Source organism: Aulostomus chinensis, chromosome 16 (assembly GCF_037954235.1).
Source record: "Aulostomus chinensis isolate RoL2024-O1b breed Wild chromosome 16, RoL_Achi_v1.0, whole genome shotgun sequence".
Taxonomy (NCBI): domain Eukaryota; kingdom Metazoa; phylum Chordata; class Actinopteri; order Syngnathiformes; family Aulostomidae; genus Aulostomus; species Aulostomus chinensis.
In genome coordinates, this window is record NC_141335.1 from 1,444,048 (window position 1) to 1,457,902 (window position 13,855).

General features: G+C 48.5%; 2 protein-coding genes and 1 long non-coding RNA gene across 3 annotated transcripts in view; 1 reads left to right on the plus strand and 2 right to left on the minus strand.

The window, feature by feature from the left end:
- Nucleotides 1-723: 723 nt before the first annotated feature.
- On the minus strand, nucleotides 724-7,981 carry LOC147247091 (follistatin-related protein 1-like). Its single transcript, XM_086181062.1, has 11 exons — nucleotides 7,302-7,981; nucleotides 7,143-7,217; nucleotides 4,999-5,088; nucleotides 4,733-4,862; nucleotides 4,257-4,286; nucleotides 3,796-3,926; nucleotides 3,423-3,541; nucleotides 3,238-3,350; nucleotides 3,006-3,116; nucleotides 2,810-2,910; nucleotides 724-1,713 (listed from the first exon to the last, which is right to left on the minus strand). The coding sequence occupies exons 2-11, from the start codon at nucleotides 7,215-7,217 to the stop codon at nucleotides 1,696-1,698; spliced, it is 918 nt and encodes a 305-aa protein (XP_086037188.1). The 5' UTR covers nucleotides 7,302-7,981; the 3' UTR covers nucleotides 724-1,695.
- Nucleotides 7,982-7,991: 10 nt separating this feature from the next.
- Nucleotides 7,992-13,260, minus strand: LOC147247092 (uncharacterized). Its single transcript, XR_015109552.1, has 3 exons — nucleotides 13,095-13,260; nucleotides 11,904-11,975; nucleotides 7,992-8,188 (listed from the first exon to the last, which is right to left on the minus strand). It is a non-coding gene; the product is annotated as an uncharacterized LOC147247092 (long non-coding RNA).
- LOC147247093 (gap junction alpha-5 protein-like) overlaps nucleotides 12,934-13,855 on the plus strand; it is a 12,477-nt gene continuing 11,555 nt past the window's right edge. Inside the window, exon 1 of the mRNA XM_086181055.1 lies at nucleotides 12,934-13,253. The gene's annotated coding sequence lies outside the window, so the exon portion shown is untranslated. The remainder of the gene's footprint in view (nucleotides 13,254-13,855) is intronic.

Consider the following 13,855-nt stretch of genomic DNA (forward strand, 5'->3'; position numbering starts at 1 on the left):
AACACCAACATTTATAGTCGTTATTAATGACTAAAGGTGCGTTAATGTGCTTAATAATAGAGGATGAATGATGGTCCGCTCAGAGTGGAGTGCAGTACCACAGTCAGGCCAGCAGGTGGGGCTTTCGTTGGTGCTGTCTACCTATTTGCGGTATCTGTGCTCTGCCAGCAGAGGTCGTGCTTCACCACCAATCTACTAGGGTGTCTGAATGGTGCCACCGCGTTTAGGTTGTAGGAGGAGGACGTAGGAGGAGGACGTAGGTTGGTACTTGGCCATTCGGACGCAGCCAGGAAGTTTTTATGGAGGCTGAGAAAGGAAGTACTTGAAATTAATTCTTATTTATCCTGTTATGTCAGGGTCTGCAAGCGTTGCCCGATAACTTTTAAATTGTACTTCATTATTTATATTCTGTTACTATTCATTTATTTTATCTAATATTTGTAAAAAATATTATTGCTTCTATACTTTGACTTATACTTTGTGAACATCTACTCTCCTGTTTATTGCCTTTGATTATTACTTAGTTCACTTAGAATTTATCGTCTGTCTTCTATTTATCCATCTAACAATATATAAAATTCCCCATGGTGCACACACTTCAGACTGTTTGAATTGTTGCTGCTCCATAGAATAAAAACCTAGTTTTGACAGACCTCAGTTTCCTAAAATGTCCAGTATTTTATAGACAGAAACAGATTCATGCCAAACGATGTCAAACAACTCTTTAATTTCGGATGAATAAACTTTTTTTTTTGCAGTATTTTATCAGTAAACGGAGGGCTGGGCTCCCAGATTTCTATGTACTCTTTGTTATCATCCCTGAATGTGTCATGATGTCTCCATGGTAACTAATAAACTGATGCTTAAAAAAAAGGAAGCATCAAAATCCATAATACAGAAGAGGTGCAGGGCCAAGTTTACCTCCACCCACTCCAAAATGCTACCAGCTCGATTGGTTGGCCCGTTTAGCTGTCAATCACCATCTGAAACCAGACTGCACCTGATTGGGCAGCTTAGCTGTCCGTCAAAAGGCTGAGCCCAGGAAGCCTTAAGCAGGTGTCCAGGCCTTGTTGGATCAGCATTGGGTGAGCAGCGTCCAGGAGGACGAGCAACAGGTGAGAGGAGAAGGACAAAAGGCTCGGTGCAGCGCCGGGGATTCTTGGGTTCATTTGCTCGCTGGAGGAGTCGTAAAGAACCGGAAGGCTGACGTGCGAGGAGCAGCCTCTCTGTCAGACAGGTAAGAAACCCGTCAGCTGACTTAGCTAGCGAGCTCCAGAGGCAACATTAGCGCTAGGTTACTGTTGATGTAGCGAGGAGGGAGGGTTCATGATCAGAGTATCATTCAATAGACGATTAAGACGGATTTATGCCACGTTGTTTGTTTATCGTGTTTCTTTTGTTAAAAAAAAATAAAAATACAAAAACTAATCAGACAGCGCCTGCCCCTCCTTTAACAAGTCAGTAAGTGGAAATAAACAGATGTGAAGAAATGTTGATTCATAGCTGTAAAAAACTAACACATTTTCTCAATGTGGGACACAAACTTTTATCCACTCATAATAATAATAATAATAATATTAAGAATTTTTCAATGTATGACTTTGATTAAACTGAATTCAGTAAAAGCTGTAAGCAAAGATTTTTGATTATATGTTGGCATCTGGCTCCTCATTGGCTGGTTCTGTGGGCGTTCCCTCAGGTCTCCGTCGACACCTGTGACAGGTAACAGAGTCGTTCATGTCCTCCGTAGATTCGATGCAATGAAAACAAACTTGCAGAGACTTCAACTGTAACCATAGTGGAACTGCAAAGGAACACGCCACCTTTTAGGGAAAGACTCCAACTGTCCATTGTCTCAAACAAGAAGACAGAGTCCTTCCTCCTGGGAGCTGAGACCCAGGCTAGTTAGCTTAGCACAATGGTTGGTAGTGGGTGGGAAGTGTTAGCGTCAGTTAGCTCAGTTGCAGGCTAGTTAGCTGAGCACAATGGCTGGTAGTGGGTGGGAAGTGTTAGCATCAGCTAGCTCAGGTCCAGAATAGTTAGCTTAGCCCAATGGCTGGTAGTGGGTGGGAAGTGTTAGCATCAGCTAGCTCAGGTCCAGGATGCTGGTGTGTTCAGCAGGAATCCTCCTCCTCCTCATCATCAGTAGCAGCAGTCGCTCTTCTAGTCCTCAACAAACCTTTGGTTCTGTTGACCCAAGTTCCAGTGGAGCTTTGGAGGTGCTGCGTCAAATCACTGCGCCCAGTCAGGAAAGTAGTTCCGGCTACGTGTCTGATTCTACCACTACAACGTCTCCTCATTTCAAATTGCTGTTGGAGTGTAGAAAGTGAATTTGATGACTTTCATCAGATATGCTAGCACTTACCACCCACTACCATTCACTGTGCTAAGCTAACTAGCGTTATTGTCTCAGAAGGGTCTCTATCTCTTGGCTCTGGGGTTCTTTTAATAATCTGTCAGTAGCACAAATGAGCATTTTTAGAGGGCAGATCTGACACGGACCGTTGCCCCGGAACATTCCATCGTGGACGGTTTGTGTTTGACAGTCATAGTGTTCTCAGTCAATTATGGGCCCTGTCAATCATTTTGAATCTAAAAACAAAGGAAAATTGGACCCAAGCTGAAAAGCAGTTGAATTTATATTCAAGACCCCCTTTTTTTTTTTTCCTTTTTTTTTTTTTTGATCGGTAGCTCAGACCCCGGGTGCTGCTGATGGCTGAGGCTGAATTACATTTGAGGCCACTGTGGTTTGTTTGTGTCGATGTTTGGAAAGCAGGAGGTCGCACGAGCCAGGCAGTAAAGTTGTCACCTGTGCAGCATTGAGCTCTGCTACTCTCCTGCTCCACTCCTCCTCTGTCACCTCCTCTTCTTCACCTCCGTCCATCACATCCTCCTCCACCTGACGCTCTCCTGAAACGCGGAAAGTCACGTCAGAAGTCACACGTGAGCTGACGGACACACGCCAGAAACCCTTCAGAAGCATTTCATGTGGTGATGATTCTCACCGTTGCAGGTCAGTGCGGTACACACCCAGTTACCACAGGCACACACACACTTGTTGCACTCCATCTGAGTCTCAGCGCCGTCCTCAAAGACTTCGTCCTCCAGAGCACACTCTACACACGCACACAGAAAATAAGAAGCTAAGCAAATATATTCATACAATTTCATATGAACACTGCCGAACATGGGTGGATGCAAAAAGAAGTGTGTGTGTGTGTGTGTGTGTGTGGTTACTTCTCTCTGGAGGGTTGTAGGAGGGCGTCAGACAGTTGACAAACTCAGACAAACTCAGTTTCCAATCAGCGTTTTCATCCGACAGCTCAATCAAAGCGTCGACGCACAGAGACCTGAGAGGCAGAGACCGAGTTATAAAACCCTGAAAAATGAAAACAGAATCTGACGCAGAACCAAGCAGCCACCTCAGCAGCGGGTTGGTCTCCAGAGTGCTGGAGTACGTGAGGTTTAGAGCTGTTTCATTGTGTCTCAGGAAGCTCAGGAACTCCGTGGAATCCAGCAGTGAATCTCCGTTGTCGTACATCTGTGACACATGAACACAACCAGCTCATTTTCCACCGCAGTCACGCTCAACTGATCTCCAGCAGAGCTGACAAAGCCAGCAGCTGCTTTTCAAGACGTTTGAATTAATTCCTAATTATCAAAAGTAAAAAGAGCTTTCGGTTGTTTGACTTGAAAAATATGAAGTTGTTGAGATGAGAGCTTGAAAAAAGGGAAGATTTCAAAACTGTGCCAGTTAAATTCATAAAGTTTAAGGAGGCTGTGAAGAGACCTGACCTGGAAATACATCTGCAGAAGGTCAGGCACTGAGGACCCATTCATGGTCAGGTTGTCCGATCCCTCTTCCTCTTGAATCCACAGGATCACTCTCTCTCTCAGCCAATCACGATCAGACAGTAAACACACCACTGCAGCCAACAACAACAACGACAACGTTGTTCTTTCTTAAAAACACAAAGTGCTGATTGTGGGTCAGGAATTGATGATTTAGAGCAACAAAATGTAAATCTGCAGCAGCAACAGTGACCTCTACTGGCACAAGTGGGTCATTGCAGGACTGCAGGTGAACGGTGGTGTAGTGTTGTGACATTCTGTCGATATCTGAGCAGTAAAAGTACCACAATATTCTAGCAGGAGAGACAGTGAAGCATCGAGAGGATCTGAAGATGTCATTTTAATATAAAAAGTGAAACGAAGCTGCTTCAAGGCTTCAGCTGTGTCCCAGTTTGCAGACTTACTGGGACTCACGTCCGTCTTGGTTGGTTTCTCTGCAAATAGAAACGCACACACAATCAGAATCACAACTCGTATAACAAACCACACTTTCACTTTAGTCTCTGTTGTCGTATTTACACTGAAGTGAGAATGAACTGGAGACGTACGCCACGTGCTACTTCAGCGCCGCGTGGCCACGCTGCTTCTGGTTGTTCCAACCACCCTGCAGCACAAGCTGGCACCATTTGATTGCCTGGAGGTTCAGAGTGTCTCACTGAAGAGAGACGAGTCAGCGGAGCCCTTCAGCAGCTGACAGAATCTCCTAGAAGCGGCTCAGTTTGTGCTGCAGGACGGTAGAACAGACAAACGTCCGTCCACACACGTGGCTGAGTGTGGACACGTCTCCTACCGCCTGTCAGTCACTGCCACTGACCAACACTTGCGGTGACTTGGCATGTGTGCTACTCAACAGTGGGTTGATCATTGGGGTTGAAGAGACCTGGGCAGCGTCCCGGCTGCTCCGTGTGTATCTTGGCGTGTGTGATGCAGGCGTCTCGGTGCAGCTCACAGTGATTCCTGTAGGATCGTCCATTACTGCCGCAGACCCAGTGGTCCGCCCCGTCGCACCGCTGCGGGGACAAAGAGTTCCAGACAGTTGTGTCACCTGTGGGCCACTGTCCATGAGACACTCGGCATCAGCTGGTCTCACACGCGCAGCTCTGTACGTCTGACACCCATCTAAAGAGAAAAGTCCTCTTGATTGACCTGTAAGCAGCGACACACCGGCTCCCCTCGATCCGTCGACACACACTCACGACCGGCACCGCAGAACGTCCTGGCACACACCGACTGATCCTGACACACACACACACACACACACACACACAGATATCATCAACACATCTTCATCATGTTTCTGTTAGCAGAGAGGAGACATTCAGTATTTGAAAATGTGTGTCCCAGACTCCAGATGGTGACCTTTGACCTCCCACTGGGAGAGAGCAGGCTGATTTGAATGACAATGACTGGTCAGCTCAGCAGCTGGTCAGCAGTGCGTCTCCTTCTCCTCTTGTTAGCGTTTTGTTCGACAGGCTTTGTGTCGTAACATTTCGGACTCAGAGCCTGAAGCCTCTTCAGTCCAAACGTTCTGCAGTCGTGTTGTGAAAATGGCTGCAGTTGGCGTTGTAGTTCACTTTAAGGTCAGATCAAAGGGTTTGTGGGTTAGGGAGCATTCAGCCAGATGAGAGGACCCGGGTTATTCTGGGTGATCCACATTCATGGGTGAAGTATCACATTCATTCACAGAGTTCTGATCCATGTCAATCAAATGTCTGGGGTTTAAGGGTGTGGTTTTGATTAACTCATCAGATTGCATCACCGCCCATCCATCAGTCGCTCCTCTTTATGAAAACCAGAGCACGATGTCACCTGTGAGGGTTGTTTCACGGTGGGGGCGTGGCCTAAGATCTAAACACACATTTACACTCACATTACACACATTCCTCTGTGCTGACAGGTCAGAAACGGCAACACAAATCTGTGTCTCTGTTCATGCCTCGAGAATCTGCCGTTGAAATAAATGGCAGCCGCTGACAAACTTGTTTTGGCGCTATGTTGCGATCGTTGTCAGGCCTGAAGTCAAGCGTTCGTTTCAGCTGTCGCCTGCAGCGGACATCTGCTGCACCGCAAACCTGCTGTTAGCGCCAGCTGACTGGGCCACACACACAAACACCGCTGCTGTGTTTGTGTGTGCTAACATTTTCACGTCTGAACCTGTTTGCTCGTGAAACGACGACCCGACGTCATCGGAGTCGTTCTTTCTCCTACCAAACCCTCGTCGCTGCCGTGTTGAGCTTCTCTGCCTGACGGCCGTTTCAGTGTTGGTTCTGCTCTCCAGATTTCTGTTTGTTTGCAGCTTCACTCTCGCACGCCACCGTCCGCAGGAGTGCTGATTCGACTGAACATTGAAGGAGACACTGCAAAACCATTTAAACCAGTTTACAGGCGGAGGGTCAAGGAGAGATGACACCTGTAATCACACCTGCACTTCCCTGCAGTCAAAGGTCAGCATCCGCCTCAGCTGACTGGTGACCTGGGGTGGATCGTCTCCAGGTTTAACTGCTCGTCCATCTCAGTGAATGCAAAATGAAGTGTATTTAATTTATAAACGCGTTGTCATGCAAAGATTCAGGACGCCGACTCGTGATCCTGACCATTGGGCAAGCGTTCGGGAAATCGCCGGTTCGGAAAAAGGCGGGAACTAAACATGAAGCAGGTGAGCAGATGAAGCATCTGTCCATCATGAAAGATGCTTTTTTTTTGTTGCTTTTGTTTCATGAACAAAAACCAATGATTTCATAGGATGAACCATCGACCAGGGGCATCATGTTTCAGGGGTTCAATTTTCAGGCAGCACGGTGGAGCAGTGGTCCTCCCTGTGGCCCCCCAGGAAGAGGGTTGTGGGTGGAGCAGTGGTCCTCACTGTGGCCCCCATCAAGAAGGTTGTGGGTGGAGCCCCGGCTGCAGCACGGGGTCTTTCTGGGTGAGTCTCCATGTTCTCCCTGTTCCTGCTGGGTTCTCTCTGGTACTCCAGCTTCCTCCACAGTCCAAAGACATCAAGAGGGACCAGGTTAATCCAGACTCTAAATTGACCGTAGGCGTGGCTGGGAGAGCCAATGGTTGTCTGTCTCTATGTGTTGGCCCTGCCATGGACTGGTGACCTGTCCAGGGGGAAGGCTGCTGGGATAGGCTCCACCCCCACCACCCTCAACAGGAGAAGAGGGATGGATGGATGATTGATGATGGATGGATGGTTTAAATCTTCCCCATTTGTGTTGGTGTGATACTTTTTCTCCTTCTTTATTCCTGTTACTTGTCAAGGCTTTAAGGTGAAAGTCAGCGAGTCGTACCTGGTTCAGAGGAGACGCGGAGGCGTGAAGAGAGGAGACGAGGAGCAGCAGCAGGAGCCTGGAGATGATCCACATCTGGAGATGGAGAAGTGGAGATGTGAGTGTAATCATGGAGCATTCCTCCAGCGCGGTGGCCGTCGCTGAGCTCATCATTCCTACCCTGTTTAATAGCCAGATGCCGCGGCTCTGATGCCAAATGTCCGGGGAACCTGTTACTCTGCAGCGCTGGACAAGTTCATCAAAGACAAAGGAACCACAGACGACTCCAGTCAGGCGATCAGTCGAGTAAACTCATATCAGTAGAAGAGTTTCTGTCCTGCCAGTGTGAGATCAGCTCCACTCTGCAGGGAAACAATGTCTGAGGAGCAGAGAGACGCGAGGAGGAGGAGGAGGAGGGATGCTGGAGGGGAGACCAGCTGTCCAGACCCCCCCCCCTCACGTAGGAGCTGTTTTCTAGAAGAATTATAAGTTAAAGGCACGCGACCGGCTGACATGTTGAGGCAGCGTCCCCCAGCTATGAGTCTTCTGACTCCCTGTAGTTTTACAGGGGCCTGCATGTTCTGGCAGAAACCTGTTGGTCGTCAGCAGATCCTTGAGCAGTCGCAACACCTCAACGCTGGAAATCAAGTAGAGGACAGGAGGAGTGGAAGATTAATGGCTGAGAAAATAAAGACACCTGAAACAGAGACTGATGATAACAGGGACGCACAAATAACTGACAGTAACAGTTACTGAGCCGTGATGATGTCATCATTGATGTGTGGCGAACGCCAGTGTGTCTGCGTGTGTGGATGTTATTTGTTTCTCGGCTTCCGGCTTGGATGAAAGGAGCCGATCTTACAAACCAGTACGCAGCAACGAGGGAACCAGGAAATCCCATCAAATCAAAGTGATCCAATCCTCCAGTAATTCCAGGAGGACCTCCTTGGTACCAGCAGAGGGAGACGCTGCCCTCTGCTGGTGGTGACTGTCCGAAAGGCTTTTTACACACACACAGGCACACGTGCGGAGTCCCCATCCTCCCCACAGCACCCATCAAACTGCTCCTGCAACATCACAAATACGATGCTCTGAGAACATTTGGTGGTCAAAGGTCAAAGGTCGGGGTCATTGTGACAGGCACACATTGTGGGGGCATATGCAGTATCTCTGTATCCTCATGAATCTAGAGTTCTCATGTCACGTGTATTTCTTGTTTTATTTTGAAAAGTTACTTGTGTTTACTTTGTTTCACGTTCTCAATCATTATGAATTCAGTTTCCTCAACCCTACAACTCAACCGATGGCGCAGGGCGGAGACGAAGGAACCAGCTCCTGAGGAGAGGACAGCTGTCCTCTTAAATTAGTGGTAACATCTTCGGCAGGTGAACGTGAAGGGATTCATGTGATACATGACATCACGTTCATGAATTGGATCTGTTTTGTGCGTCGTGTGCGTCCACGTCTGTGTTTGTCAGGCTCATAGTCGTCCTTGCGTGTCTCTGGTGTGAGCGTCAGCTGTGTGTCAGAGGAGCTGCTAAGGATCAGATAAACCCACCCTCCTGGTGTGTGCTGCAACACCAATGAAGCGCCTCCTAAAAATAAAACCAAGGGGTCAGCCAGAGTATGCACACATTTGTGATAGTGTGTGTGTGTGTGTGTGTGTGTGTGTGAGAGAGAGAGAGTGTTTCTTTCAGGGAAAGTATGTTATCGTTCTCGTGAACTTCATGCAAGATGATAGCAGAGGTGTGATACACACACACACTCACACACACACACAGACACACACGAGGTCACAGTGGAGATGATGACAAGAAGTCTGCTCTTCATTACTCAGTCACGACAGACCAAACCAAACGTTTTCGGTCCTGAGCACCTCCACTCTATCATTCTGTTTCTGTTGTTTCTCCTGCCCTCCGACAGGTAGCGACCTGTCAATCACGAGCTCGTCAGGTCATCAGGTTGATGTCTCAGTGAGCTGCAGGCTGTTTCTGCTTCATGTACAAACCTGAAGCATTAGTTTTCTCCGTTTGAACATTTCAGACCCAGGCTGTAACGAATGAGGTCGATGCACAAGTACCTCCTCATCGCAGTATTTATCATAATAATACACGCTGGGCATGCGTCTGCTGAGACGACCAGTCCTGCTTCGCCAGCGCTGATTAAGTCTCACCCCAATTAGAGCTGCTCATCAGTGAGCCTGCGTTGATCATATTTGGTGTTTCACTTCCTGTAACCACCATGTGGCGTTATGACTTAAATTCAGCTTGTAGACGTCTTCAGGACTCTCATCGATGATCTGACCAGGTAGAGTCCAGTTCCTGGTTTCCTGTTCTATGGACAGAGATCTAGACTGGGTCTGGGGCGGGTGGGTCCAGAACCTCGGTGACCAGAGGGACGCAGGGTTGGATGCACTTGAAGTGCTCAGGTGATGAGAGCGATGGAGCAGGTGACCGACTGAGCACTGAGGTGAGGAGAGGTGGAGGAGGGATGGCCTCCTTTTGGGAACTGGGGTGTCATTGTCTCTGGGGTCAGGGTGGAGAGCTTAGAATCTTGTGGATGATCTGTGCCTGGGGGGTCTGGACCGCCTTGAGAGAGTGTGAAAAAAAATTGGTGTCACTGTGCTGAGTGGATCCAATCCTCCTTCGGTCCGTGTCACACGCTTCACCCTGGTCTGGTTTGGTTTTGGGGCAAATTTAGAGAACCATCTGCTTGGAACGAGACAAAAGGCTCGTTCATGAGTCCAGTAACCACCGTGAAAAACATCAGGCTCCATTAAAAGTGAAGCTTTGATGAAAATGTCATGTGATCAGGAGCAAGGTTCTTTGCCACAGCGACGGTCAGAGGAGAGTGTGCTTCTGTCCATGTTGAGACGCGAGGACGGTAGCGGCCATCGCAGCGCGACGACGATGATGGAGACTTTTCCAAGGAAATCCTCAAGTGTTAATTCTGTCGGTGACACTTGTCTCTCTCCATCTCGTCATGCTTTCATTTGACCAAAAGAAAACAGCTGCCAGCCATGTGTGCGTACACCATCTTCTTCTTTGGTGTCACATGGTGAAACCGCTGTTTCGAATGAATTGGGGGGAGCCGTTCACACACGGGGGCTGGCTGAGGGTAGCCTGGAGGAAGCCAGTGTGCACTCGACACCATCACAAGTTCTCTGGAAAAAACATCCTCTGAAAACTCTCCATGCTGGAAACCTGAGTGTGGTTCTCCCCTCCGTGGCCCTGCGGTCCTGCTCGGCCCTCTGGATGTTGGCTGCTAACTTCAACTGAACTCCAATCAGTTTCACGTTTTCTTTAACTGGAATTACGAGGTCTTGGGCTGACAGACGGAGACATAAAAAAGAAGAGACTGTTTTCCAAACCCGATTAACTGAGCTTCTCCTCCACCAAAACTTGTGACTGTTTGTCCAGTAACTAAACAGGAAAAGTAGGTAAAGTAGTACTTCTGGATGTAGTATTAGTACATTCCAGTTGAGGGTCACTGTTTCTAATTCCCTTTGATATCAGCATAAGCAGCTGCAGAGACCTGAACCTCATCGTCGGCAGTCCTTAATCATTGCTGTTGATAGGAGCAGCCTCCCTGACCACATCAGACGCGTGAGGTCTTGCCCACAATCAAAGCTGCAGTCACACTCATACTCAGTTCCTCCCTGAGAACCGGTGTCTTCCCCACTGCTTCGAAACCCCCTGCTGCTCAAAAAGCCCGATCTCAATCCGGTCCAGGCTGAGAAACACAGGCCGGTCTCACTTCTGCCGTTCCTGTCCAAAACACGGAAGCAGTGTCACTGATGTTGGATTATTGGTTGAGGTCAGTTGTGGTTACGTCATATTAAGAAAAGGAAAAAACAAAACAAAAACCCTGTCACTACTTGTGCCACTAGATGGCAGCACTTTTCGCTCCAGTCTAAATTCTCGCGTACCTCGCTTTGGACAGAAGCGTCTGCCAAATGAAATTGTAGAACAGTTGAGGTCAGCGCATTATTTTTTGCGTCACCAAACGACATCATCCTTTGGGCAGAAATGCAACAGAACTGAGTGGGTAGAACCAGCAACCGCAGACGCCACCAATGTGCTTCCTTGTGTGCGATTCTGCTCCACAGTGTAACTGCAGCGTAGCAACATTGGACTCAGGACGCCAGGCTTTAGGGGTCGCGCGTGGGCGGAGTCTGGAGACTTCTCAGTGTCAGATAGTTGTTCAGACGGCAACAAGATGGCCACTAAAACCTACGCCACTCACATTGTGAGGCTAACATGCTTTGCCAGAATCGATGCCCCGCCCAGATTATCTGGAGAAGCAGTTGATCATTTTGGAGCTTGTCGAAAATTAAAGATGGAAATCCCTGGAAGTGTTGTCACTTGTAAAATGTGACCAATGACATATGAAGGAGTTTTCTGCATTGACTTGCCAGATTCGTCCTCTGATTCCTGCGGTATGATGGCGTGCAGCACCACATGATGACTGCGTAGCACCAACGTTTCGCTTCAAAGACTTGGGATTAGTTTTGCAATGCAGAGTTTTTTCAAAAGCCCTAATTTTGCCCTGCGACTTGCAACAACCAGACCTCTGAGACCCGGACCTGTCCAGACCTCCGTCCTCAATCTCTACAGCCACAGCCTTCAGAGGACGACCCGTGAGTCCATGCAGCAGTAGACATCGGGTCTGCTGACTTCCTTGAACAGTGCGCCTCAAACAAAACGAGGGCGGTACTGAACCAGTGAGCAATGTTTGGTGGAGAAACAGAAGTTCCTCCAGAGGTTTCTGGTGAGTGGTTACCTTGTGAGCCAGCTGGTTTTGTGACACCACGACATGACCCTGAGAAGCCATCTTACCAGGCCTCGGTCCAACCTGAGGAGAGAGGGACGTGGCTTTAGATATGATGACAGTGAGACTGTTAGCATAGATGCTACTCTTGCATCAGTGACATCACAACTGGAACATATTTATTCTTTGGAAAAAGGGCAGAGAGGTCACTGAAGACTTTCTCCATGGAAACGATGTCTTCCCCAGCAGCTGGTTGGTCTGACAGCCTGTGACATACGCTGATAGACAGATGGTTCATCCAATCACCTGCCGAGAAGTGTCTGCCTTTGCCCTCCTTTTCAAACGGTTGCTATGGCGACTTCTCAAATGGCTGTTTGAAACAATCCATGGGGTGAATCAGGAAAGCTGCAGTGATCAAAAAGGGGCCCAGAGCGAGTTCTGAGCTCAAATATCTCATCATGTAAAGTAGATGAAGTATCAGTAAAGTAACTAGTACTAGTAAAGTTTGTCTTATCTTTACGACAGAGAACCAGACTAACTCAGCTAAGGAACCCTAACCATGAGGCCACGCCCTCCCAGTGAAAGTGACTCATAGCTAAACTAAAATCGTGTCATCAAAAAAAATCAGAAAATGTGGCGGAGCTTGGGAGCAAAGTGTGAGTCTCAAAGCTGAACAGCAACACTTCAGTAAAGTTGAGGGTTTGGTTGTGACGCGACGTTTGTGCTGCCGCAGTGGACAGAGAGAGAGACATGGATAAGAAGAGAGTGACAGGGAGGAATGTAGGACTGGGACCCTCAGCCATTGTGTCCTAATACAATATCAGACTTCCTTCAGATGCCAGACACACACACACACACACACACACACACACACACACACACACACACACACACACACACACACACACACTCACGAGAGTTGAATAGCAGGCAACGAGGCACCAGGACAGCTTCCTCTAGAGATGGGAGGGGGAGGGGGGTGGTCTCTCTCTCTCTCTCTCTCTCTCTCTCTCTCTCTCTCTCACTACACTTCACTTCTGGACACAAACTTTGCTCTCATCTGTCTTCTGCTCGACTCAGATGAACGGACTCAGCAGAGTTTGTTCACTCGTCTCTCCGTCCATCTGTCCGACTGAAATCACCTCAGTTCTCTTGGACTCACCCGCCTGCTGACCACTGGAAGACCCCGTCCAAACACCTCACCTGATACCTGCTGCTGCTGCTGAGGATCGCCTGAGAGGAGGAGGAAGTGCCTCAAAGGTTCCTCCTGAGGAAGAGGAGGGCAGCCGGCTCCCCCGTTTCACCGACGTCCTCCTGAGGCCGGGATCACCAGGACCTCCTCGTGTCCTCCACCTCGTAACGGTGAGATTCTGTCACACAGCAAAGTCTTTCCATCACTTGGGGTTAACGAGGTTTCCACCTGCGAGCAGGGTTACACGCAAACCACCGAAGACGGCGTTCACTGAAGCTGGTGGACGGTCGCAGAGTCGTATGAGACATCACTTCCTTATTACGACTCATAAGTCAGCACCTGGATGTTTACAGCCACTGTCAGTTTTGGGTGTTTTCATTAAATACATTCAGTCGTTCAGTGTTCGGTCGATGGTTCAATTCCTGCCAAAGTCTACTTTTTGGACCAGATTCTGTCCCTCAGTCAGGACACGCAGCAGCGTCAGGCCTGTGGATGAAGACGTTCCAACTCCAGCTCGCATTTAAAAGCAGAAATAAGAGGGTGAAAGACGACAAGACCGCAGCTCGTAAAGATCAGATCCCATCTCCTGCAGGGGAAGGCAGTGACAGACGGCTTCATTTTGTTACTTTATGAGGATCCTTGGAGACGCCGCAGGGAGGGAGGAATATTTTGTGGCTATGAGATAGCAGTTGTTCCATAATTAGGTCATTTCAAGGGTTTCGGCATCAAACTCATTCAATTTAATAATCGGACGCCGTGAAATAGAACTTCT

Bases quoted from the DNA above. Each gene is read 5' to 3' on its own strand.
- LOC147247091 (XM_086181062.1), bottom strand. From the start codon at position 7,217: ATGTGGATCATCTCCAGGCTCCTGCTGCTGCTCCTCGTCTCCTCTCTT. The intron at 4,863-4,998 runs GTCAATCAAGAG...TTGTCCCCGCAG, and splicing joins CGGTGTGTCGCTGCTTACAG to CGGTGCGACGGGGCGGACCA. The intron at 2,911-3,005 runs GTGAGAATCATC...TCCGCGTTTCAG, and splicing joins TACCGCACTGACCTGCAACG to GAGAGCGTCAGGTGGAGGAG.